Raw genomic sequence first — 25,669 nt, forward strand, 5'->3', positions numbered from 1 at the left:
GCGGAACACCGGTCTTCTTGGCGGACATTCCGCCGCGCACACTGTCGCCGATCGGAGGCAAGGACTTCGTCGTTCATCAGGCAGAAACGTTCCGCGAGGTGGAGTTAGCCACGTCGGCCGGACCCTTGATGCTAAGGAACTTGGCTTGCCTGGTGGAAGACGGCAACACGTCGCTGGACTTCACGCTGGGGCGGCCCATCATGACCGTGCTCGGCTACTCGGCCGACGAACTGCTCGCGCGTGCTCGAGGCACTAAGTCGGAGTGGGAGCTTGGTGACAATGAGCAAGTGGGGGACGACGCCGAGACAACGGCGCTCCAGCGCATGTGCCGGATGCAGACGCACGCAAGAGACATCGCGTTGGACACAATGGCCCTAGAGGGACTCGTGGACAACACGGCGCCTACCGACCAGGACTGGGGTGGCAGCGACACGGTGCACGGCGGCACAGACTCGCCCGAGCCCATCTTCAAGACGAAGAACCTCACGCCCGCTTATTGGCAGTTGCCCCTGTCTTCACGTGGGGCCCAAGTGCTGGCCTTTCAGACGCGGGATGGCTGTCCGCGTTTCAGTCGCGTGCCCGCAGGAGCCCACGCGACAGCCACCGAGAATGCCGATGCTGTGGAGAGACACGAGACCCGCACGACGTTGCCATCGCTCCGGTTGCATGACTCGTCAGCCGTGCACGACATGTTGGATTCGAAGCTCGCGGCGGCGCGAGCGAAGGGTCTGTCCGCGAAGGGGGTCAAGCGACTGCGGGAGATCCTGCTGCGACGCCAGGATAGTTTTCGTCTGGAGTTTGGGAGCGACCCGCCGGTGAAAGTGGCGCCGCTGCAAGTGCGCGTGAAGGTCAACGCGCAGCCCACGAAGGCACAGCCAAGGCGCTACTCACCGGACGACAGGGCGTTTCTTGACCGCCACACGGCCAAGTTGCTGGAGTTCGGGCTGGTGTTTCTGAACCATCGCTCCCGTTGGGCGTCTGCGCCGCGGATTGTCCGCAAGAAGGAGCAGGACTCGGATCCGACGGCCGACCCGCGAATGACGATTGACACCAGAGGCGTCAATGAGCGCACGGAGGCTATGCCGTGGCCCATGCCCGTGCTGGAGGTCGTCCTCGGCACCTTGAAAGGAGCCAAGGTGTTCTTTGCCTTGGACTGGTTCCGAGGGTATTGGCAGTTGCCGCTGCACGAATACTCGCAAGAGCTCTTCACATTCATCACCCACCGCGGCATGTACACGCCGACGCGCGTATCGATGGGCGCCACCGATGCTGTCGCGTACTGCCAGGGAGTGGTCGAAGAAATCTTCGGCGACCTGTTGGGCAACGGCATCCTAGCGTGGCCAGATGACATCCTGGGCTATGCCGAGTCCGAGGACGAGCTGCTGCAGCCGCTGGACCAGGTGTTGGCTAGGTGTGAAGCCTACGGGCTGAAGCTGCATGCTAAGAAGTGTGACTTCTTCGAGATTGAAGTCAAGTGGTGCGGTAAGATGGTGTCCGCTGCTGGCGTACGCCACTGCCCCGACCGCGTGCAAGGACTCGTAGAGATGCAGCCGCCGCAGACGGCTGGCGATCTGCAACAGTTCCTGGGCGCCGTGGACTGGATGCAACAGAGCATTCCAGAGTAGATCCGACTGACAGCCGGTCTGTATGCCGTACTGGAGGAGGCGATGAAGGCGGCGGGATCGCGGAAGAAGGTCAAGCTCGCCAAGTTCCCGTTGGACCAGATCGGCTGGGGCGACCCACAGCTCGCGGACCTTGTCGCTGTGAAGGCTGCGCTGCTGAAGATGGTACCGCTGGCACACCCGAGCCCGACAGCTGAGGTGTGCCTGTATACCGACGCCAGCCAGGACTCGTGGGGAGCCGTGGCTACGCAGTTGGAGCCTGGTGAGGTCCAGCTGCCACTGGAACAGCAGCACCATCGCCCCCTGGCATTCCTAAGTGGGCGCTTTGTGGGCGCGTCGAACCGCTGGCCGGCGATCGAGAAGGAGGCGTACGCCATTGTGGAGGCGGCGCGCAGGCTGGAGTACCTGCTTCTCCGTCCTGGTGGTTTCCGTCTGTATACGGACCACCGCAACCTCGTCTACATCTTCGCACCGTACGGGCCTGACACTGCGATGGATCGCTATCAGGCAGACAAGTTGCAGCGATGGGCGCTGTCGCTGCTGAGCTTCATCTACGTTATTGAACACGTGCCGGGAGAGGCCAACGTGTGGGGCGACCTCCTGAGCCGCTGGGGCGCCACGAAGATGCCTACGGCAGCGCCAACCGGTGCCAGGATGTCAAGACTGGCGGCTGTTGAACGCGTCAGCCCACTCGAGGCTGTCGACTTCGTGTGGCCCAGTGAGGACGAGATCAGGGCGACCCAGCTCGCGAGAAGGGCCAAGGACTCGATGGAGCCAAGCCAGCCGCCGCTGTGCTGGTCGGATGACTGGTGGCTTTTCTTGCTAGCGGATGAGGGCATGTGGATCCCCGATGATGCTGTGGAGCTGAAGCTACGACTATGTGTGGTTGCGCATGCTGGTGCTGCCGGCCATCGTGGAGCCAAGGCCACCGCGAAGGCACTAGAGGACCTGTTCTCGTGGCGCTCGCTGCGCAAGGACGTGGCGGTGTTCGTCAGCGAGTGCATGCACTGCATGGCCACTGCGGCTGGGAAGATCCCCCGGCCGCTGGGCGAGACGTTGCGGGCGACCAAGCCCAACGAGCAGCTGCACTTCGACTTCTTATCGATGGCGGAAGGGTATTCCAAGCAAACTGATCACGGATCCTCGAAAGACCTATAAAGAACTTTTCGATGGCATCGACCAAGAATTTGACATGACTGCAGCATGTCCAATTAAGATCGATAACAAGAGCCAGCGTGTCAGCCGAAGACAAGCATTTACACGTATTGTCAAAGCTTAAGTAATGTAATATAGCAGAGTTTAGACCAACATGGAAACTCAATACGTAGATGATTTCAACGAAACGGAAGAGGCGTATGATAATAATTACGAAGAATGCATGCAGAGCCCAGTTAAGAAGATCACTAAAAAAAGAGAGACGTCTCTACTCGTCCGGTCCGAGGGGTCGCAACCGCAGGCGAATGACCCCTGGGGGCATTTCGCCAGAGCGCCAGCTCTATATGAATTTAATGATATTGCTACTCGTGCTCGTCCTCTATCGCCGAAGCAAAAAAAGAAGTACCAAGGACTTCTGACTTTGCATCCAGACAAGCTGATGTTTGGAACAATTGAAGATTATTGCTCGTATAAAAAAGCTTGGAGCGTAAAGTCGTCTCTCCACCAATGACTCTACGACCCCTTTACCTCAAAAATCTCCGGAGAGATCTCCAAGTAAAGAGTCTACCAAAAGATCTCCGGAGAGAGCTTCCCAGAACGTATTGCGGTACTCTGCGGAGAGTATTGTTGTAAACTCTATCTTATCAAAACATCTTATGGAAAGTATAGCTAACTGCAAACGCTAATGATTGGCTAAAATGTGAACTAACTTTTTTCGCTTCCATTCCTGAACTCGACAGTCGGAGCACAGCAACGATGGAGGCGCTTCTCGCTGAAAATGCGCTGCTACGTCAGCAGGTCCAACAGCTAGAAGCCCAACTCACCCACGCGCAGGACCAACTCACCCACGCGCAGGACCACGCGCAGGACCAACTCACCCGAGCGCAGGCGCTGCTGGATAGTGAGCGCCAAGAACGCGCTGAAGACCTTCGCAGCCACCGCCGCGAGAGACTGGCTCTCATCAACGATATCGGCGGGAGGGTTGATGGTCTTCTAACCACGCATAATGAAACGAAGGACGCTATCATTGACCGTTTGGATACACTAGAAGGCAAACTCACCGACCCGCCATCACCTCCGAAGACCCATGGCTTTGCAATTACCTCACGAGCTCTCGCCGGTGACCTCCAAGAGCTCAGGTTTATCGCTGGCCAAGCCAGCTATGTAGAGCGACGGATTAATCAGGTTGAAGGCGATGAGGAGGTGATTGTACCATTCACCATGGACGGCAATCCGATTGATTTACGGAATAATTTTCAGAAGGAAGCTACACGGTCAGTCCGGGCAAATATTGGTCGGGTACGTTCAAGTCCAAGTATGGAGCTTAACAGGTACCATCAGGGCAGGAGGAAGCGGGCGCGAGAGGAATCGAGTTCAAGTGTTGCAGGTCGAAAGTCAGCCAAGACCTCATCGAAGACATTATTAACCGAGTCCTACTTGACTGCATTGCGACGACGCCGTCAAATAGAGCCTCGCCGCTCTTCAACATTCGCGCACTAGACGTGTATCCATCACACCATGCACAGGTCAAGGCGTTTCTGCTTAGACTTAGAGAGAGTTTGCATAACGAAAACATGTATTAATCGAGCCACCTACTGAGGGATCCGCTTACTACGTGCTCCCGTAAAGATCTGCACCAGAAGCACTGGGCTAACAACATGAGGCATAGTATGTAGTTACTCGTCCCTGATCGGGAAAAATAATTGAGTGGATTTCTCCGATGGTCTCTTGCCGCGGCACTTTTGCTTGACTGTTCGTTCGTTGCTCGCAACAATTGGGGGAGAGTTGTAGGAGTAAGAAAAATTGAGTTGGCTGTCCCTTGCCACAGTGCTTGAGCTTAGCCGTTCGTCTCTGGAAGGCAACAGCATTAATAGGTCCATTGTACTCGCACCAGGCGCAGCGCTCGGAGTCGAAGCGTAGCGGTGAGGGGGATGAACTTCCTGGGGGGACTCAGATGAAGCCGCAGCAATTGACGCTGTGGTTGTCTCAATTTCGGTGAAGTGTCTTGATCGACGATGTGGAACTTCTGAGCGTGCATGAACTCTTTCCGTGCGCTCTGTCCGGTGGCGACTTTGACGAGCGCTAGAGGCTTCTGAGCTTCTTCGCCTGTGAGAGCGGCTTTCAGATGCCGAAGTAGAGGAACCCGCCGTTTCGTTAGGACCAGGCGTGGCAATTGATGGAGCTGGCTCAGGAAGAGCAGGGGGGAGTCCGAGAGCTGAGCGCTCCGCCCGATGCAGCTTGTCGTAAGCCACTTGAGCGCAGCGATGAAAGAATGAAAGTGTGGTCTTTTGCTTAGGCTCGTGGTTGGCTACTTTCCTAGAACTTCTCGGAGTCAAAACTATTACTATCACCACTCCAGCATTGTCTGGCCGTTGGATGACCTGTTCAACGGTGGAGATATACTTGAGTCGTGTCACTTCACGACAGAGGCCCCCATCTCCGGCGTGACAGGACGAAGCCGACGCATGTGCAGTGTCTCCAGGTATCGCTGCTTCTTCACTACGACTGTACCGTTGCTGCGTACAGCATCAACCTCGTAAGGCCCGGTATAAGTAGGGGCAAGCTTTGCTCGCCGTGGGTCATTGTTGGCGACCATCACCATGTCACCTGGGGCATACTCGTGAGTATTGCGCCCAGCGTTCTCACGGGCGGTAGCCTTGGCTACCTGAGCCTCCTTTCGCTCCTTTTGAGCCTCCCAGTCAACCGCGTGCGGGACATCAAACAGCATGTCGCGCCCGAAGGCGGCTTGTGCTGGACTGCACCCCATCATGGTATGATGAGAAGCCCGCAGCGCGTACGCTACAGACGACAAGCAGTTCTCCCAGTCTTCCTTGCTTGAGATCTTCTCAGTGCGCAGCTTCTCGTTAATACAGCGATGCATTCTTTCGACTGTAGAGTTGGCTTGAGGGTTCCGAGTCGTAGTGGGCGCCTTCTGGATTCCATAGGACTCCAATAGCTCTTGCAAATCGAGTTTGAACTCAGAGCCACCATCGTAGATGCACCGCTTCGGCCGAGGGTATCGGTTGAACCAGACTTGATCCACAATCCGTGCTGCTTCAGCACTGGAGGGGTCGTGCTGTGCCGCGAGTTCGAGCAGGCGTGTGCTCGTGTCCATTATCGAGACTGCACGCCATCGACCTTGCAGAGGCCCAATTGAGTCGACTGCGATCTCATTCCAGGGTCGAACTTCCACCGTCTTCTCCGGAATCTGGCCGTACGCTTGCGGGAGCGTTTTGCTAGTCGCACACACATGACATCTCTGCACATAGCGTTTAACATCACTATCCATTCCTCGCCAGAAGAACGTCGCCTTAATTGACTGCGTCATGACCGTAATCCCAGGGTGGATTAGCCATTCGTGGTACGTTCGCATGATCGGCTGCTGTAATTGCTGTGGCACTGCAATCTTCCCGTCCTTGGCAGTCACAATCAGCTCTTCACCGCCAATCTCACGCAGGACGAGTTCCTCGTTCGTCTTCAAGCTCGCTTCAGCTTGTGCCTCGCGGATTGCGCAGGGGGCCAGCGAAAACAGCTCAGTCTTTCCGCTAGCAGCGGCCACGACCTGCTCAGCAGGCGACGTGATCGGCAGTCTTGACAGTGCATCTGCAACCACATTATCCTTGCCCTTGACGTAAACTAGCTCCGGCCCATACTCCTCTATCTCCAGTCTCCATCTCAGCATGGTCCAATTCGAGAAATATTCTGAAACGTACAGTTGCGGTGATCGGTGAATACTTTGATCTTCTGCCCCCACACGATCGACCGGAATTCACGCAGCATAAGCAGACTGCTTAACAGTTCCTTCTTGTTGGTGGCGTACTGGCGCTGGGTAGCATCACACTTCTGAGACCAAAATGCCAATGGTTTCTGGTCTTGCATCAACACGCCACCAAGCTGGTAATCGGAGGCGTCCGTGTAGATATCAAAGGGTTTATCAAAGTCAGGGTACGCCAGCTCCGTGGTGTCACTGATCATAGCTTTCACGGCTTCAAATGCTCGTTGCTCACGCTGCGTCCATCGGAATAGCACCCGTGGAGATGTCAGCGCCGTCAAAGGAGCGAGCGTAGAAACTCGACTGGGCCACATGTCCTTGTAATAATTCACCATCCCAAAGAATCGACGCAGATCGCGAAAGTTTCTCGGCGATCAAGGCGTTTGATGGCTTCCACCTTGGTGCCGATGGGGCTTTTACCTGTCGTAGAGATATTGTAGCCGAGATAATCAACATTCGTGGCGCAGAATTTGCTTTTAACGGCATGTACCACCACTCCAGCTTCAATCAATCGGTTCATCACAACTTCAATGTGGTGGTGTTCATCGAATGTCTGCGAGAGGATTAGTACGTCGTCCAAGTAAATGCGGACGTACGTCAGATCACCCAAGAGCTCCGTCATGACTGCATGAAATTCATCTGGTGCGGTGCTAATGCCCATCGGTAGTTTGCAGTAGCGATATTTGCCCCACGGTAGTAAACGGTCGGCTCTGCATTGCAATCTCGCGACTATAGTATCCCATGACTAAATCTAGAGTCGTCACAAACACGGGCCTCGGCAGCTCGCGGAGCATGTCCTGGATCTTCGGCAAGGGGAAGTATCGTCGCTCCAACCACTTATTAAGACGTCGAAAATCCGAAAGAAAGCGTACTGAGCCGTCCTTTTTGGGGATGACAAAAGCAGGAGAAGCCCATGGGGAATCCTTATCTGGTTCCAGGATACCAAGTCGCACCAACCGCTCGAGTTCCTTCAATGTAGGCGCGTGTAACTTGCGAGGGATGCTATACGGGGCTTGTGCAGACGGGATTGCATCAGGTTTCACAGGGAGAACATACGGTGGTAAATTCAGCTTCCCCACCGGTCCTACAAACGCCACCTTAACGCGATTGAGTGCTGCTCGTAGCCGCTGTTGTTGTTCCAACGCGAGTGTATCCTTCGGTATCAGCGCATCAATATCAACTTCCTTTCCCTCTGCGTTCAGGATACTATCAACTCGACCATCTCCATCCACTTCAGCGAACAACACGGTCGATTGGGGCGCAGGAGTTCCCAGCGGTATCGTAGCTCCGTCCCAGTGAATCTTGGCTGGTTCTTCCAGTCCAGCATGATGCCCTGCTCCTCCATAAAATCGGTTCCCAACATGATAGGATAGAGAAGTTGATCTGCAACTTGAAATTCATGGTTCACCTGTCGAGATGCTCCAAAGTCCTCCACCTTAAACGGAAGATCAATGCAACCATAAGTATCTTCCAATTTGCCTGCCGCATTTTGATACTTTCCTTGTGGTTGTTGAGGTGTATATCAGGACACGATCTCCTTTGCCACCATTGAAGTATCACATCCCGAGTCCAACAGGGCTACAACAGTCCTCTTGGAGAGAGGGTGGCGTAGTTGCACTCGAACCTGAGCCTTCCGCGAACTTGCTGTCGTCGTCCCTGCCACTGCGGCATCGTTCACGTCCCCACATGGGATACCCGCGTAGACGTCGTCTAAATCATCTTCACTATCGTCGTCATGGCTGGGATAAAACTGTGCCGCCGCCATCTCTCTCTTGGGTTTGAGATCAGCGCCCGTGTCTTTCTTGAAGCGCTTATTAGCATTTGGTCGGTAGCTCAGCGAATTGGGGTTCCTAAAACAGTCTGCATTCTTGTGATTCTGATTGAATGGCATACCTTGATCTTCACAATAACTGCAGCTCTTGTCGTGGTCCGACTCTCGTTTACGCTTGCCTTGGCTTTGCTGACTTCGACCATCTTTTGACTTAGCTTGGATTTCGTGCCGACTCTGAGACTGACTTCCTTGTTTCTTTTCCTTCTTGAGTAGCCCCTCTTGTCAAAGCGCCCGCGTTTTCCTCCTCTTCCAGACTGTCCAAACGGGGATCTTGACTCCTCAAGCCGTTCACAGACCTTGTAGCTCGTCCGGAGCTCGAGTAATGCATCCGCCGGGTTGCGAATGGCAACGAATTCAACTCGCTCGCGCCAGGACGTCGGCATCCCTCGGTGAAACAGCGCAATTTGATCATTCACACTCACGTTTAACTCCACAAAGGCTCCCAAATCCAAGATATACTCAAACTGGTTAGCATATTCGTCCACTGGCATGTCCCGTGTCTTCCTTAGATCACTCAGCTTTTGGCGAAGGCGTGTCGTCACATCAAAGGGGCAGTGTCGCTTGGTCAACGCCCCCAGTCCAGCCGTTAGCGCTTGATTCAGCATCCCTGCTTGCTGGTGCTGCTGGTTGGCTGCAGTGAAAGCTGCATTGATGAGGCGTAGGTCGTGGTTGAATATCACTTGTCGAACGATACACACCAGCTTGTTTGTATCTTCATCTGAGATTGTCAACTGCCAGGATGTACGCAGTTGGTCCAGCTGATGGCACAGCTCCAGCCAGTCCATCCAGTCACCACGATCAAACACTTTGACCTTGTAGTACCCCTTGACAGCTCCGTCAAACTTAAATCTCCTCGTGTTCTTGTCTTCCTTTCCTCCTCCCATGCTCATCTTGCTGCCACGCACAGGTACGCGAAATAGAAGCTTCTATATGTCGTAAGCCACTTGAGCGCAGCGATGAAAGAATGAAAGTGTGGTCTTTTGCTTAGGCTCGTGGTTGGCTACTTTCCTAGAACTTCTCGGAGTCAAAACTATTTCTATCAACCACTCCAGCATTGTCTGGCCGTTGGATGACCTGTTCAACGGCGGAGATATACTTGAGTCGTGTCACTTCACGACAAGCTCGACAAGCTTCGCCTAGCATGCACTCACGCGCTGGTCGAACGGCAAAAGGGGCAACAAAAGCTCCGCCTCACTGCTTGGTTCCACCCATCGGACGAAAATGTATTATTCGGTCACAACGGGGTCCTCAAACAGATCCAGCGAGATGGGGCATGTCAGCACTGCCTCCCGTTCCGCATGACTCCGTCTGCTAATGTCCTGTTGCGTTTTGGCTGCGTCGCTTGCTTGCTCCACCAACTGGGCTCGCTCTCGGTCGAACGCGCTTCGCTGCTCATTCAGACGGTTGGCCAACTCTTGATCTTCAGTCAGGTCAATAGGTTCTGCGGGACTCTCAGCACGTCCATTGCCGCGTTCAAGCGCCTCCATCAACCTTTGCATGTGAGGCATAGCGTTTACCAGCGACGAGTGGATATCGTCGTGGTCATTGTCACGTCTCGCGCCTTGCTGCAGCGATTGAGCTCGCTCTTGCTCGAATTGTGTACGTTACTGTTTTTCGAGCTCCTCGATCTTTTTTTTTAAGAACGAGCTTATCTGAGTTCGACTGCATGTCGTGCTCGAGTAGTCTCACCGCGGCATCCAATCGCTGGGTGCGAGTCACTTGTTGCAGGCTCTGAATGTGCGCCTTTAGTGCCTCCACTTGCTCAGTGCTGCTGGTAACAATACGTTGAAGTCTGTCTGCACGCTGTCGCTCCGCTTCGCGCTCGACTTCCTCCTCGCAGATACGCTCTTGCAGTTGCTTGACATCGCTGTCCTTAAACTCTAGAGCCCCCCTCCATTCGCCTGATCTCCCGCCGCAACTCCTCCTCCCTGCTCGCGTGTGTTTGGCGCAGCTGCTGCAGTTCTCGTTCGAGCCTTTCACTCTGCTCCTGCAGGTGCTGGGTGCGTCTGCTAACCTCCGCCACCTCTTCATGGCCCAAGCCACTCATGACACAGTCTACGGGTGATGATTGGCTGGACTTTGGAATGACGAGTTACAAGCCGAAAAATAGTCTGGGTAAAGTAAGAAGCAAGTCCTCACCGTTTTGATCACGAACGGAATTGTATCCTACTATCATGGATACGTAGTACAAGTATTTGATACTGCACCATCGACGCGCTGGATGAAAGCCGATCATGGGTAACAGTTGAAATGTCACCAGTTCGCAGGCATCATTGATTGAAATTCATCGGATCTCTTCGTGTCTTAACAACAAGAGACAGCCTCCAGTTGGGTGGGTATCGATTAGGTCTGCTGTGCTAGGAACGAGTTGCGGGAACGAGCACAGCCTGGAATCGAGATGCAGGAAACTTAACATCTGCACGTCGCGCACTATGTGTCGGATGCAGAGTCAGAACGCTGGCGGCCAAAGAAGAAAGATTGCCGGCGAGTACTTCCCTGCTGGTGCGTCTGTCCCTCCCTGCTCGATGCCATAAAAGTTTCATACAGAATTCGTGACCGGGATCGTGGCGTGCGCCAACCCGCCCTTGCAGATCTAGCAAGCGGTGTAGCAGAAGCTGCTTCAGTGGATGAAGCGGCACTCGGAGTAACAAGGTTGGATTCTTCTGTCGACGCTGCTGGAAGTGATCTTCTAGCCCAACCACCGATTTCGAGGGGATTGACTCCACTAGGCAGTCTCCTAGATCGTGCGTGACTACGACGGCGGGCGAGACTAAGGAAGCCTGAAGTATCTCTTGCGGGGTCACGTGGGTGTGTGATATCTTCTCTGGAAGAAGTTTGCGCAGAGCTTGACGAATCGGCAGCTGGTGCGGCGCTAGAAATTAGGGATTGGCGACGAGAAGCCCGAGCTTCTTGGAGTGACTCGGTCGTGACTGCACCAGCGGGATCAGCATTTAACTCCGTAGCGGTCGTAGCTCGATTCGAACGTCTTGACCTTGAAGATCGACGCCGTGGAACTTCTGAGCGTGCATGAACTCTTTCCGTGCGCTCTGTCCGGTGGCGACTTTGACGAGCGCTAGAGGCTTCTGAGCTTCTTCGCCTGTGAGAGCGGCTTTCAGATGCCGAAGTAGAGGAACCCGCCGTTTCGTTAGGACCAGGCGTGGCAATTGATGGAGCTGGCTCAGGAAGAGCAGGGGGGAGTCCGAGAGCTGAGCGCTCCGCCCGATGCAGCTTGTCGTAAGCCACTTGAGCGCAGCGATGAAAGAATGAAAGTGTGGTCTTTTGCTTAGGCTCGTGGTTGGCTACTTTCCTAGAACTTCTCGGAGTCAAAACTATTTCTATCAACCACTCCAGCATTGTCTGGCCGTTGGATGACCTGTTCAACGGCGGAGATATACTTGAGTCGTGTCACTTCACGACAAGCTCGACAAGCTTCGCCTAGCATGCACTCACGCGCTGGTCGAACGGCAAAAGGGGCAACAAAAGCTCCGCCTCACTGCTTGGTTCCACCCATCGGACGAAAATGTATTATTCGGTCACAACGGGGTCCTCAAACAGATCCAGCGAGATGGGGCATGTCAGCACTGCCTCCCGTTCCGCATGACTCCGTCTGCTAATGTCCTGTTGCGTTTTGGCTGCGTCGCTTGCTTGCTCCACCAACTGGGCTCGCTCTCGGTCGAACGCGCTTCGCTGCTCATTCAGACGGTTGGCCAACTCTTGATCTTCAGTCAGGTCAATAGGTTCTGCGGGACTCTCAGCACGTCCATTGCCGCGTTCAAGCGCCTCCATCAACCTTTGCATGTGAGGCATAGCGTTTACCAGCGACGAGTGGATATCGTCGCGGCTATTGTCACGTCTCGCACCTTGCTGCAGCAAATGGGCTCGCTCTTGCTGGAACTGTGTACTTTGCTCCTGCAACTGCTTCTTGAGCTCCTGCACCTTGGTTTCAAGACGCAACTTATCCGCGCTGGCACGCCGCTCTAGCTCCAATCGCTCTGTCTCGGCTGCAGTTTGCTGGTTGCGAATCTGTTGCTGGAGGCTCTCGATTTGAGCTTGCAGCTCCGCCGCCGCCTGCAGTTGCTCGGCGCTACTGTTGACAAGACGCTGCAGCTCGTCAGCGCGCTGTCGCTCTGCTTTTCTCTCGTCACGCAGACGCCCCTGCACTCGCTCGGCCTGTTGGCAGTGGCGCCGGTATTCGTCTTGCAGCTCCTCCATCTCCTCCCAGAAGCGCTTCCTCTTGCTCGCAAAGTCTTCGCGCTGCTGCTCCAGTGCGTCCTCCAAGTCGCCATTTTCTTCCTGGAGCTTGTCGATCTGCTCCTGCAGCTGCTGCAGGAACGGTCTCAAGCGCTACAGCTTCTTGGCCCGCACAAGGAAACGGGAGTGAGCCGATGATTGACTAAATGTGATGCAGTACCGTAACTCGGACTACAAAATACTGAACAGTGAAGGAAATGCTACAGTAATGCGCCAAGTACGCTGGGGCTGACTGAAATGAGTTGCAGTTGAATACTTATCCTGGGAGACCAGCTTGCTGGTTCACAAACTTTAATTCGTCACGAATGTATTCCCAGTCACAGGTAACGTTCAGGAGACATCGAAATCGCAATTAGCGATGGTACAAAAGCTTCTCAAAAACAAAACACTTCTTTGGAAGTTTTTCGCTCTTCACAAGTTTTAAGAAAGTAGGCAGACATTTGTTCGTTTCAATTTGACTAGAATATCATTTCGTAGTTCTCCAGTTGCACATTACCGGCCAGATGCTGCGGCTGCGAAGCAGGCGCAGTAGATGGCCGTAGTTATCATCAACTAACCGTGCTTCTTGACTCAAATTTTGTCCTAGGTTAGATATTGTGCTACAAAACCGCCATCCACAGGCGTCTCCTGCGCCTTTTTCGCAGCCGCAGCATCTGCCTGCCTCCGACTGCTAGGGTTCTCGAAAGCTGCAGTATGCGTAGTTCCACAGGCAGTTCACCAACTACTGCACCGACCTCTAAAGAATATACAACAGGTTCGATACAAACGCGAATTAGAAGTAAACGCGTCGACTTTCAAAGAGTTTTAGATTGCGGAGGGCTGCATCTGAACATCTTTAGTGTAAACTATCTGTCTGTGAACAACCATGCAGAACTTTCACTTCCACGAAAAAAAAAACTAAGCTTAAGTAGAAAATTGGTCTCCCAGCCAAAGCGCAGCAACCTTGTTGAGCATGAAAACGGAGTATTCCACTTGAATGCTACAAGCTGTCCTATTACGCTTCGACACTATGGGTAGGTTGCACCTCAATGGTATCTGGAGGCATGAAGAGACGATAGTTTTGTGCGACTAGCTTTCAGTACAGGTCTGCGTCGGAACTCGGTAGACCGTGCGTGGCGAACTCAATCTGGAACTCGAGGAGGGGCTCGAGGAGATTGACGTCGAGCTTCGTAATAGCCATGGTTGTCGTGGCCACGAATCGTAATAGATGTGCGGTGCCTCGTAGACCTTTCTTGGCTGGCAACAGGCTGGTTTGACGGCAAACTAGCAGTTGAACCACTTCGTTGGGCGAGCTGGATAACCCCAGAATCATCAGCTCTGGCTCCGATTTCTTGGTGCTGTTCTGTCCTTGGGTTTTGCTCACCTTCCACGGCGGCTGGCGACCGAATAAACTCCGTCCTGCGCGAAGATATCGCGCTTCTCTCCGATCCCACGAGTTCTTGACGGTCTCTTGGCACAGTCCTAGCAATTACTGCAGCTCCCTGAATGTTTCTCGATGCAGCGGGCGTCTGCTCCCGCGGTTGGGATTGAAACACTGCCGATCGAGGACGAAAAGGCGACGAGCGTGAGTTTACCCGTTCAACGCGTTGTTCCCGTGGTCGACTTTGACGGCTGCTGGTGGAGCTTCGACTATGGTGAGAGCAAGTGGCGTCGGATATAGGCAGCGCTAGTTCGACCACCTCATCGGAACTTGGTGCACGGAGTTCCGGTAGTCCGAGAGCTGACCGCTCCGCGTGATGGAGCTCCACCAGTGCTGCCACATCGCGGTTTGGACTAAACTTCAGTCTTGGCACGGACACAGTGAGTTTCTTCTCGGCCCTTGACGTAGACCCGCCGACGAGAACGTCTTGCCGCAACATTTCGTCACCACTGGATCCACGAACAATTCCAGAGATATCGGGCACGTTAGCACCCGCTCCCGCTGAGCCAAGATGCGGAGGCTAACGTCGTGTTGGGTTCGAGCAGCGTCGCTTGCCTGCTCCAGCGCACTCCTCGTTGAATGCACTCTGGTGCTCACTCGGTGGCGGCGAATCGTTTTCATCTTGGGTCAGATCAACTGTTGAGGCAGCTATAGCGGCTTGATCCTGGTCAGTCGTACCCGTGTGCTGCGGAGACGCATCAGTACTCCCTAGCTCTCGATCCACTTCTTCCAGTAGACTACGTAAATGAGGCACCGCCCTCAAAAGCGACGATTCCAGTCCCCGCATATCCCGACCACCTGCATCAGTTTTTTGCTGTGTCCATTGTGCGCGTTCCAGTTCAAATGCTTCACTCTGCTCTTTGAGCTGCTTCTGCAATCTCTCTACCTCCTGCTGAAGCTGAGCGTGTCTCGCTCTAGCCTCCTCTATCAGTGCAGCGGACTCTCTCGCCTCCACACTCAGACGTTGCGGTAGATTATTTACCGGGTCGGATACAGGTTGGGCCTGAATTTCCGGTCAGGTTTTTCAATAGGGGAAATTGCATTTTGGTCAGGAGTTTGCTAATCAGTCAGGACTTCTGAAAGTAAGAATTGGCACGCCAGATCTGGAAGACACTACTACATTGTAGATCCAATTCTTCCAATGTGCTCGTACGTCTGCTGTTTCGTGTCGTGAGCTGTTAGCTCGGGACTCTCCAGCCACCTCCCGACTCAAGGAGGTAGTCCTCGTGCTAAGCTAAACGAAGACAAACGACTGGCGGTCCTTGTGGCCTACGAGTCGCTACAATTTACTGGTTCTCGCTGAGAACCCACGAGCAAGCACCGATCGACCTCCTGCCTGACCATTTTGGTAGTTGCTATGTAACGGAGAGTTAGCTCCTAAGTTGCTTTATGCTGTAATGCTTGCTAGCCGAGAGCACACTTGTACTGGATGCAGTCCAGCATATTGCTCATCTGCGATCTTAAACGTTCTAAATCTAGTTTTTACGACCGTTTTAATTCTTACTTTCAGAAGTCCTGACTGATTAGCAAACTCCTGACCAAATTGCAAATTCCAAGTAATTGCAATTTCCCCTTTTCAATACAACTATAAAGACGTTTCCTGGCCACTTCCAGCTGCTAGTTGGCAAGGGTGGGCGACATCACGGGCGAGGCCGAGAAGCGCGAGCGCGAGACTCACCAAGTGAATTCACGCATTGCCAACACCCGCCGATCAGGCGGGGGTGTCTGCGCGAGCGAGCGAACGCGAGCGCTGCAACCCGATATATTTTTTTCTAGACACAGCGCCTGGCCGAGTCGAGGACTTCGACTAAGGGGGTGAGGCAGGCCGCACAGCGGCGCCCCCGTGTCGAAGTCCGCAGACGAGAGCCAACGCGATAGTATCCTACCCAAGGTACGTTATCCCTCCTGAAATGCCCGACCAAAATGCCAGGTCTGACCCGTATCCAAACCGATAAATAGATAGCCGACGTTGCTCCATTCCCTGCGCCATTTTGTTCTTAGAGCTGCTCTCGTTTGTTGGCGAAAGTGCTCAACGCTCTCCTTTTCTTGACTTATAGTTTTTGTGTCGCGATGCTACTGTAGTCCCGGACCCGCTTTCGTTGAGGCGGTTGAGGATAATCTCCGCGCGGTCCCATAACGATTGAGAAGATGGGGAGTGTTCTTGCGTAACTGAAACTTAGTGATTAATCCGTTAAAGCGGACGCCATGTTCGCTTACTGACATGTGAGTTGTGGTTATGCATTTACTTTGGTATACATGAAAACAGAGCATTCCGCTTTTTGCTAGAGGCTACAGCGTCACCTACCATCGCCTTTGGGTTGGCCAATACTGCAATGCATGCTTAGTATCCGGATGTCAAGTCGAAACTCGAGGCGGAGGTTGGATCGGAGCTTGGCCAGCTAGATCTGGGGCTCGAGTAGGTGCTTGAGGAGCTCGCGGCTGAGCCTGATTCGTAGGGGTAACCACGGTTGTCGTATGCAACACTTGCGGGAGATGACCGGCGCCCCGCATAGATCAGCCGTTCCCGGCCGAAAGCAAACTGATTTGGCGCCGAACTAGATGCGGGGGCAGTATGTGGGGCAACATCATCAAATATGTGGTCGATACCTTATTGTGATTCTTCGCTTGGAATTTGGTCATCTCCTTCGACAGTCCATGATGTAGGATGCGTGGAAACGGTGGGGAAGATGTAACGTCGTAGTCTTTACTCTCTTGAAAGCGGAATGAAAAGTGTATTTAGCTTGGCTTAGTTCGGGTTTTCCTTCTTTGTTGCTGCTCTTTTGCAGCCAGTCATTCTAAGAGTAAACCTAGCGTCATCTTAACCTAAACTAAAGTAAACACAGAGTAATCCTTCTAGGTGTCATCAACGGAGTTGTACTCCGTTACACGACCCCACTTTAAAAACACGCTTACCCCTTGACCGAAGGGCAGTTGGAAGCGATATGCCCAACTTGCTTGCAACGATGACACGTCGCGGTTTCCATCCACTTGGCCGTGGTTGCTGGCGTGCTTCCTCCAGTGACCCCATGATCAAAGCGCAACGCGAGCTCGATGGTCTCTTCCAGTGTAGCGGGGTGATGTTCTCGGAGATGGTGGGACGTCTCCGATCGAAGCCCCTGTTGAAAGTAGAACCGCAATTCCATGGGGGTGATGGCCACTTGGCATTGGATCAGGATATCTTGAAAGGCGCTCAGGTAGTCGTGCAGGGAGCCGATTTGCGTGAGTTTGCGGAGTTTCTCGCGCAGCATATACTCATTGTCCGGTGGCAGAAAACGTTTGCGCATAGCACCCTTGAACGTCTCCCAGGTTCGGACAATTTGGGCTCGATCACACTCGGCCACAAACTGCCGATACCAATTCAAAGGCGTGGGTGCCAGGTAGCACGACACCATGGTGACGAACGCGGGGCTGTTCTCCACCATGATCGGGTGATAGTCGGCGTAGTATTGTTCGATCATGAAAAACCACAGCTCTAGGTCCTCATTGAGCGTGCCGTGATACTTGGGCGGCTCCGCCTCCCGGGCAGCAGGTGGTTTGCTAGTGATTGCTTCAAGACGCGCAGCTTGAGCAGCTATTTGCCCATTCATTCGTGCGTGAAATTGTTCTTGTTGTTGAGCAAAAAACTGCAACATGTGACGGGGCACACAGCACTTCTTATCAGAGGAAGCAGGAGTATACAAACTCCAAGTGAACAGCCGTTCACGTGTCCCTGGTCTGAACGGGACGACTTGACTTGAAAAGTGGTAGATCTAAGACTGAATGTATTTATAGGTTGGTACAGATTTGGCCTGCATACAAATCCTAAGTTCCCTATAGTTTGTGTAATACAAAGTGTATATGTTGGCTCTGAGGCCACTTGGGTCACTATCCAGGGGAGTGACCGATGTAGCCATCCCGGAATAGTGACAGGGTCACTATTCCATGTAACCCCGTTACATCCTCCCCCACTTAGATTCGATCTTATTGACCAATCAGAGCGAGGTTACGTCGGCGACTCACATTTCACTCGCAAAGTCGAAATCCATCGACAACGACGCGAGCTCTGGCGCCTTGGCTCCCGGGCCTCACAGAGCAACTGGCGCATCGCCGAGCAAGCCGCAGGGTCTTCACGTCGACCGGAAGCATGCCTCCAAAGCGCAGTGCGCGCAGTGCGAAAGCACCTCCGAAACGCGGGCCGTAGGGCCGAAGACCAGGGCGGCCAAGGCCAAGGACGAGTCGTCCGCGCTGATGGAGGCCACGAAGGCGGCCGAGGAGGTGGTGCGCTCTCGTAGCAGCACGCCGGAGAGTGGCCGTCAGGCCGGGGCTCGGAGCAAGTCTCCTGACGCCGCGCAAGGCAAGGAGGAGAGTCCTCGGGGCCATAAAAGCCCGGCTCGCGACTGGGAAGCCGCCGTCTTTGACTGCACGATGGTCCAGTACTCCGGTGAGAGTTCACCCGACGACGAGAACGTCTCGAAGGGTATCACGCACGCTGCCGAAGGCACGGAGCTGGCGGCAGGCGACATAACCAACGCCTCGGCCGACGCAAAGGCCTCGTCAGAGAAGGAGGCGGAGGACGCCGAGTCTGGCTCAGGCGACAGCAAGCAGTCGCACGACGAAGTCGCCATGGCCGACGCTGGGGTCGTGGCCGAGAAGTCGCCGAGCGACGCGGGCTCCAAGCCCAAGGAGGTGCTGGCATCCAAGCATCTGACGCTGGCACAAGGTCGTGAGCGTGCCCAAGCGTCGAAAGCGGCTGCCGCTGCGAAGGCCGCCGAGGCCAAGGCGAAGAAGCGTTCAGCTTCCAGGTCGCCTCGCGGCTCCAGCTCCAAGCTGTTCATCGACTCGGAGTCTGAGGACGAGGAGGGTGCCGTCCACGAGCCCAAGGAGCTCTCCAACAACCTCGACGAGCAGCAGCAGCAATACCACCCTGCTAGCTCGGGTGTGTATGCCAGGCAGCCGACTGCCACGACTGCCATCGAGTCTTCTTCAGGCGGGGATGCCACGTACCCGCAGGGCTACTTCCCGCCCGATCCTGGCACTGGTGCGCCAGCGCTGTTGGAGAAGCTCTCGGCTCCTCGTGGCCTTATCGGCGGGTACACCTCGAGGGGTTCCTATGAGCGTGCTCTTGTTGAGAAAGAGCCACTCTTTCTTGGCGACGTTGAAGTCGCCCGGTGTGTGCTACTAGCACCACACAAGCTCACACTGAAGGCGTTCACCACGCTTCGCAAGAAGCCGGAGGACAAGGGTGGACTCCATCCTGTGTGGGGTTTCCACTGGGTCAAGCCGAATGACAACATGACCTGGAGCGAGGTGGAAGACCTCTTCTGGCGCTACGTCCAGCGCAAAGGGTATTCCGACCAAGAGTTCAAAGAACTCCGTGAGGATCCCACTCTGTCCGCAATCCTGGACGTGCGCGAGCTCCGCATCGAGTTCGCCCAACTCATGAGCAAGCGCAAGCTCCAATCGAAAATGGACGAGCTGAAGCAAGAGGCGAGAGCCAAAGCTCGTGAAGAGCGTGGGCGTGGTGCGACTACGTCTGCTACCGTGCCCCGGGTATCGGCCAAGAAGCCAAGGACTACTTACGAAGCTGCAGCTGCTTCTCGTCCCATATCGCAACAGCCTTCGGGCAGTCTGCCTGGAGCTGCTCAACGGGCTCCCACGAGGTATCCGACTCAGGGTAACCCATCCACATCACGAGCAGCTGGCGCTTGCCATGGAGCCGCCGCTCCCGGACGACTCGTTCCACGTGGTAGTGGATTTGCCCATTACGATCAAGGAGGGCCGGCGGTGGCCTCGCACGGCCATGGCTACGAGCCTGAGGCGACGCAGCCGTATGCTGGGCCCCGAGTCAGGTGGTGGCCCTGCAGCAAGAGGAGATTCGTCTTCTCCGGGACCGTGTGTACGTCCTCGAGATCGCGCTTGGCGTCGGCCTTGGTGGCGAGGCTGCCGCTCGTGCTGGTCAGCCTGGTGCCGTGAGGATTTTGCCTCGCTCTATCAAGAAACTCGCAGTCTCCATGGCCGTGTGGATCGTCGAGCCGACCTGTCGTCTTTCGACTCGCTGCGAAACCAGCTCGCTGGCCTTCGGGCAGAGCTTCATGGCCACGCGCCGTATCCGGAGCAGCAGCAGCCCCACTCGTATCAGGCCCAGTTTGGCCAGGGCTCGTACGGGGCCCCTGCGTATGCTACTCCGATGTACGCCGCGCCGTCTTACGATATCAGGCGCCTTACCGCGACTCGACGCCGCGCTTCGAGGAGCTGCGCTCTTCTCCACCGGGCCACCCACCGCTTCCTGCGGGGCAGCCAGAGCCAGAGGGTCATGGTACCTCTTAAGACGACCCACGTAAAACGTCGGGTGAGTCGTCATCGACTTGGGCAAGTCTATGGTGTACGCCGCGCCATGTCGGCTGAGGACCGTGAAGGGTCCAATGAAGCGGTGCTTCAGCTTGTTGCTCTCGACCGAGCTAACAGTGTTTAGCGGTAGGTTTCTAGTATCTAGGAGAACTAAATCCCCAACCTTAAACACGTTCATGTTTCCTCTTCCATTTCGGTCAGAGTACTCCTTCTGTTTATCTTGGGCTTGCGCCATGGTGTCTCGCACCCTGCTGATTATGTTCAGCCTGTCTTCGGCAAACGAGGACAGTTGTTTCCGCAAGGTGGCTGGACTCACGTCCGAGACTTGGGAGGAAAAGGTTTTCCGAGCCTCTCCCCCACTTAGGACCGAAGCCCCGGTACTGCCTCGTAATGGGAGCGGCACCTGAGGGTGGCGCAACCCGTTCAGGTAAAAGGGCGTAAAGCCCGTCGATGCATGTACCGCATTGTTGAGTGCGAACTCAACCATGGGCAAGCGATCAGCCCAAGAGCGGGGCATCTCCGCGCAGATACTGCGGAGCGTGTGTTCGAGCACGCGATTGACGCGCTCCGTCTGGCCACCCGTCTGCGGGTGGTCCGCCGTCGACATCGACAGTCGTGTGCCGAGAAGGCGAAACAGCGTCTGCCAGAACGTAGCGGTGAACCGCGGGTCTCGATCAGAGACAATGGTCTCGGGCAGACCGTGGTGTCGGAAGACACAGTCCATGAACAGGCGAGCGACCTCGTCGCCAGTGACGGTATCACGAACTGGAGCAAAGTGGACCACCTTGCTCAGACGGCACACGAAGGCAACAACACCAGTGTTGCCACGGTCATCGGCCGGAAGTCCGAAGACAAAGTCGAGACTCATCGACTTCCAGCAGTCCGCTGGGACCGGCAGGCTCTGCAATGGTGCCGAGGCGTGACCGGCAGGCTTCACGCGCTGGCACGTCTCGCACGTACGGACGTAGGTGGCGACCCACTTGTACATGTGACGCCACCAAAACATCTGCGAGACAGACGCGTACGTCTTCTCACGGCCGAGATGGCCACTGGATGGAGCGTCGTGCGCCTCCATCAGGATGACGTACTTGAGATCCTCGCCGTTGGGCACGACAATACGGGGAGGATCCTCGGGCTCGACCCTATATTGGAGCAAACCGTCAGCCCACTCATAGCGGTGCAGCCTTGCACGTTGTCGGGGCGTGAGCCACTCGGCCTTGGCTTCCAAGCCAGCGGCCAAGAACCGCACAAGAGGTTCGAGACTGGCATCGTCTCGGTACCCCATACAGATCCGTCGTGACCCGACTAATATGAGCAAGCTCGTAGTCGGGTCGGCGCGACAGCGCGTCGGCAAGCACGTTCAACTTGCCCGGCTTGTACTCGACACGGAAGTTGTATTCCACGAAGAATGACAGCCAACGCGCCATCCGCTGTGAGAGATGCGGCGTGTTGACGGCAGTCCGCAAGGACGCGTGGTCTGTATAAACGACAAAGGGCGTCGAGCCCAGGAGGTGCACTCGGAACTTGACAAGAGCGTACTTCATGGCAAGTAGCTCCCTTTCGTGGACTGGATAGTTCCGTTCGGCTGCCTTGAGCTGCCTGGACTGGAACGAGATGACCCGTTCGCGGCCTTCATCGTCGGCCTGCAATAGCGCATAGCCAATTGCGTAGTCAGACGCATCACAGACTACGCTGAAAGGCTTCGTCTCGTCCGGCAATGCCAGGACTGGCGCGCGCTGTAAGCTCGCTTTGATGTCGTTAAAAGCATCTTGATGGCGACGCTCCTAGCGCCAGTCGACATCCTTCTTCAGGAGATCCGACAAGGGCCGTGCCAGCTCGGCGTAGCCTGCACTATACTTGTGCAGGTAGTTGGCGAGGCCCAACCACTGTCGTAGGTCCTTCTGCGACCGAGGTGGCGGCCAAGCCGCGATGGTTTTCACCTTCTCTGGGTCCGCCCGGACCCCGGCGCTGCTGACGAAGCAGCCCAGGACCTTGATCTCCTCAGCTGCGAACACACACTTGTCGATGTTGGCGTACAGCTTGTTCGCCCGCATGACTTCGAACACACGTCGAAGGTGCTGGAGATGCACCTCCATGGCCGTCTGGCATGCCTCGGCACGGCTGTGGACGAAGATGTCGTCAAAGTACGTCTGTGTGAACGCACGCAAAGGTCGGAACAGTTGTGTGACTAAGCGATTGAACGTTGCCTGGGCGTTAGAAAGCCCCTGTGGCATGACCAGCCACTCCCAGAGCATACCGCTCGGCGTGCTCACAGCCGTGAGTGGGATGTCACTCTCGCGCATCAAGATCTGGTAGTATCCGTCCACCAGGTCCAGCGCGCTATACAGCATGCAGCCGGCCATGTTGTTGAGCAACACGTCCTTGCGCGGGATCGGTGTCTGCGCAGGCACTGTCGCGCTGTTCAGCTTGTTATAAGCATGAACCAGACGCCACTTTCCGTTCGGTTTGCGAACACAGAAGGTAGGCGTCGAGTGCGGGGACTTCGACTCCCGCACCATGCCTGCCTCCGCCTTGGCGGCAAAGAAGGCATCAATGACTTCACACTGCTCCCGGGGAAGAGGCCATTGCCTCGTGACGTAGTACTTCGTGCCCGGCACGATATCGATCTCGTGCCTGATTCCCCTGTCCGGAGGGAGATTGGACGGTGGATCCTTGGACACCACGTCCTCAAACTCCTTCACCAAGGGGTACACCGGGTCCCGGGGGTTCTTAAGAATCTCAGAGCCCATGCGCGACGCGCGCTGTCTCTGGAACTCCTCCAGGACTGCCTGGTCCATGACCGAGGACGAGTTCAACTCGGCCGACGTGGACTCCGGTCGGAGGAGAACCAACTCTGCGATCTCCCCCGCCATTAGCTCGGCCAAGAAGTCCTCCATGGCGAGCTCCCCAAGGTTCAGCAACTCTGAAACCTCGGGCAGAGCTGTAAGCTCGACAGCTCCTGTCTTGACCCGACTACCGGTCACGCCGTCGAAGATGTGATAACACTCTTCGGCGGCTGGAGCCTTGGCTGGAGGCTCGGAGTCGCTGGCGACTGGCGTCATCGGCCACACGACTAGGCCCGGCTTACGACGTGACCCTCGGGTGTCTTCGTCTCGTGGCGCCGCCTTGACGGCACCACCGATCTTCTCGATCTCGTGCGGAACTACGTTACCCGCCTTGTCCTTGAGCGGAACTTGGTTACCCGCCTTGTTCTTGAGCGGAACTTGGTTACCCGCCTTGCTGGGTGGAACTATGTTACCCACACCAGGAGCGCTTCCAGCGACTCCCGCATCAGTTATGGTCTGAGTGACCTCCTGTGGAACTATGTTACCCACATCGGAAGCGCCTGCAGTGCCTTCCTCATCAGTTACGGTCTGAGTGACCTCGCGTGGAACTTGGTTACCCACGCCAACGCCAGCGGCGCCTTCTCCAGCAGCCCTTGCTGCCTGCGGTACTTCGTTACCCGCGTGTGGACCTACGTTACCCACCTGGTAGGTGCTGTCCGGCACCTCCACTCTCAGGCCTTGTCCGGCCCGGTCGGAGTCGTCGTCAGTCTCGACGGACCCCAAGAACTCATTAGACGCTGCTGCGCCCTGGCGGCCCTCGTGGGTGCCCCAGCTGCTGCCAGAGGTGGGAACATGACTCACCAAAGCTCTTTCAGAGCGTGGGGGACGGCTGGCCCCGATGGCCTTGCCGCGCCAGTCGATCCAAGGCTCGTGTTTCTCCAGCCACGGCATGCCAAGGATCAAGTCGTACTTGTCCATGTCTAGGACCAAGAACGGCTCCGTGCTGTCGAAGTCCTCGAACTTGACAGTGAGGTCCATGTGGACCCGAGGTACTTCTACCACCGTACCGTCGGCCAGTCTTACCGAGACCAGCCCGTTGCCTTTGCTGCCTCGTAGCGCATCGGCACTTGTCGCGATTGCGGGCGACAGTCTGGCGGCGCGCAAAGTTCTTGGACGCCCCAGAGTCGATCAAGATTCTCAAGGGATGATCGTATCCCGGTACACTCGCGTGCACCACAAGCAGCCCACCGCTGCCCTTCTCCGCTTCGAGAGTACAGAGACTCTCAGGGGCTAAGTCCCCATGGCGTGCGCCACCCGCACGCCCCTCATGAAGACTTAGTGTTTCCCCAGTAGGGCGCCCCGCCCCTACTGGTGTCCGGCGTTCCCCTGGTTCCTGGGGCGCGGCTTCTGCCAGCGACCCCTAGAGCCAAAGGGCTTCGAAGAGAACTTCTTCTTCAGTCCTCCCGCGAGACAAGCACGTTTCATGTGCCCAAGCTTGCCACAGCCGTAGCAGCGAATGTCGCTCTGCTCGGCCATGCCCAGATCCATGGGAACCGGCCCGTTGATCGCTTCATTGCCGGAGTTACCATTAGGCGCACCGCCAGAGGCAGGGTTGCTCTGCCATACCGTGGCGGGGGTACGAGCCTGCTTGTGGCTGTACTCCTCCTGGAGGGCGATCTGAATCGCCTCCTCCATAGTGTTTGCTTGCACACGGAACAGTTGCGTGCAGGCAGGACCGACACGCAGACCGTCCATGAACACGGTCACCTTGATGTGTTCAGGCAGGGGGTTCCCCACCAAAGAGGCAGTGAACACTCGCATCTCCTGGATGTACTCATGCAGCTCGCGCCTTCCTTGTTTGCAGGCGAGGAAGCGCGAACGCTGGCGGTACTCGTAGTTCGCCGGAAGAAACGCGGCCCGCAGCTGCTCGCACAGCTGGGACCATGATGCGAAGCATCCACGCGTCGTCGCTTCGCGCGTATACGCCTAACTCTTAGTGCGACCACTAGGGTTGGAGAGCGCAAAGGCGACACGGAGTCGCTCGTCCGAGACGAGAGCCGCGTCCATCGCGAGCTCAACATCTCGAACCCAGAAGTGAAGGTTTTCTCCTTCCTTCCCTTCGAAGGGGTGAACCTTCAGCCGCAGGGGCTTCGGTTGCACCGGCTTCGGCGCGGCCGCAGTGGCCTGCAGCCCTTGAACGTGGGCGATGAGCCCTCGCTCGTAGGTGTCGAACGCGTTGATACGCTCAACCTGCTCAGCCGGCGTCGCCGCCGCTAAGCTACGCAGGGCATCTGTCCCAAAGTTGCCTGCCATCTTACGAACGGACTCGTACTGCGAGTCGTTCAGATGGGGAAACTCCGTACGATCCATCTTGGCTCACTCGATGAGACCACAGAGGATTCAGGTAGTCCAATCTACCCGCGTAGGCGTACACTTCTTAACAGAGGAAGCAGGAGTATACAAACTCCAAGTGAACAGCCGTTCACGTGTCCCTGGTCTGAAGGG

General features: G+C 55.7%; 6 protein-coding genes across 6 annotated transcripts; 3 read left to right on the top strand and 3 right to left on the bottom strand.

The window, feature by feature from the left end:
- Positions 1 to 674: 674 nt before the first annotated feature.
- On the top strand, positions 675 to 998 carry PHYSODRAFT_374997 (hypothetical protein; the record flags this gene model as incomplete). Its single annotated transcript, XM_009536441.1, has 1 exon — positions 675 to 998. A coding segment is annotated over one exon (324 nt), but the record flags the coding sequence as incomplete, so codon positions are not given.
- Positions 999 to 2,390: 1,392 nt separating this feature from the next.
- Positions 2,391 to 2,780, top strand: PHYSODRAFT_521442 (hypothetical protein; the record flags this gene model as incomplete). Its single annotated transcript, XM_009536442.1, has 1 exon — positions 2,391 to 2,780. One exon carries the CDS (start codon positions 2,391 to 2,393, stop codon positions 2,778 to 2,780), a length of 390 nt encoding a protein of 129 aa, XP_009534737.1.
- A 151-nt stretch (positions 2,781 to 2,931) lies between these two features.
- On the top strand, positions 2,932 to 4,277 carry PHYSODRAFT_305249 (hypothetical protein; the record flags this gene model as incomplete). Its single annotated transcript, XM_009536443.1, has 3 exons — positions 2,932 to 3,264; positions 3,447 to 4,076; positions 4,119 to 4,277. 3 exons carry the CDS (start codon positions 2,932 to 2,934, stop codon positions 4,275 to 4,277), a joined length of 1,122 nt encoding a protein of 373 aa, XP_009534738.1.
- A 913-nt stretch (positions 4,278 to 5,190) lies between these two features.
- On the bottom strand, positions 5,191 to 6,105 carry PHYSODRAFT_522627 (hypothetical protein; the record flags this gene model as incomplete). The annotated part of the gene is made up of 2 exons (XM_009536444.1): positions 5,191 to 5,659; positions 5,726 to 6,105. The coding sequence occupies 2 exons, from the start codon at positions 6,103 to 6,105 to the stop codon at positions 5,191 to 5,193; spliced, it is 849 nt and encodes a 282-aa protein (XP_009534739.1).
- Positions 6,106 to 9,606: 3,501 nt separating this feature from the next.
- On the bottom strand, positions 9,607 to 13,811 carry PHYSODRAFT_338593 (hypothetical protein; the record flags this gene model as incomplete). The annotated part of the gene is made up of 5 exons (XM_009536445.1): positions 9,607 to 9,969; positions 10,070 to 10,260; positions 11,373 to 11,622; positions 11,918 to 12,716; positions 13,714 to 13,811. The coding sequence occupies 5 exons, from the start codon at positions 13,809 to 13,811 to the stop codon at positions 9,607 to 9,609; spliced, it is 1,701 nt and encodes a 566-aa protein (XP_009534740.1).
- A 3,149-nt stretch (positions 13,812 to 16,960) lies between these two features.
- On the bottom strand, positions 16,961 to 17,638 carry PHYSODRAFT_258974 (hypothetical protein; the record flags this gene model as incomplete). The annotated part of the gene is made up of 1 exon (XM_009536907.1): positions 16,961 to 17,638. The coding sequence occupies one exon, from the start codon at positions 17,636 to 17,638 to the stop codon at positions 16,961 to 16,963; it is 678 nt and encodes a 225-aa protein (XP_009535202.1).
- Positions 17,639 to 25,669: the final 8,031 nt, after the last annotated feature.

This window comes from Phytophthora sojae, assembly GCF_000149755.1.
Source record: "Phytophthora sojae unplaced genomic scaffold PHYSOscaffold_9, whole genome shotgun sequence".
In the NCBI taxonomy this organism is placed as follows: Eukaryota; Oomycota; class Peronosporomycetes; order Peronosporales; family Peronosporaceae; genus Phytophthora; species Phytophthora sojae.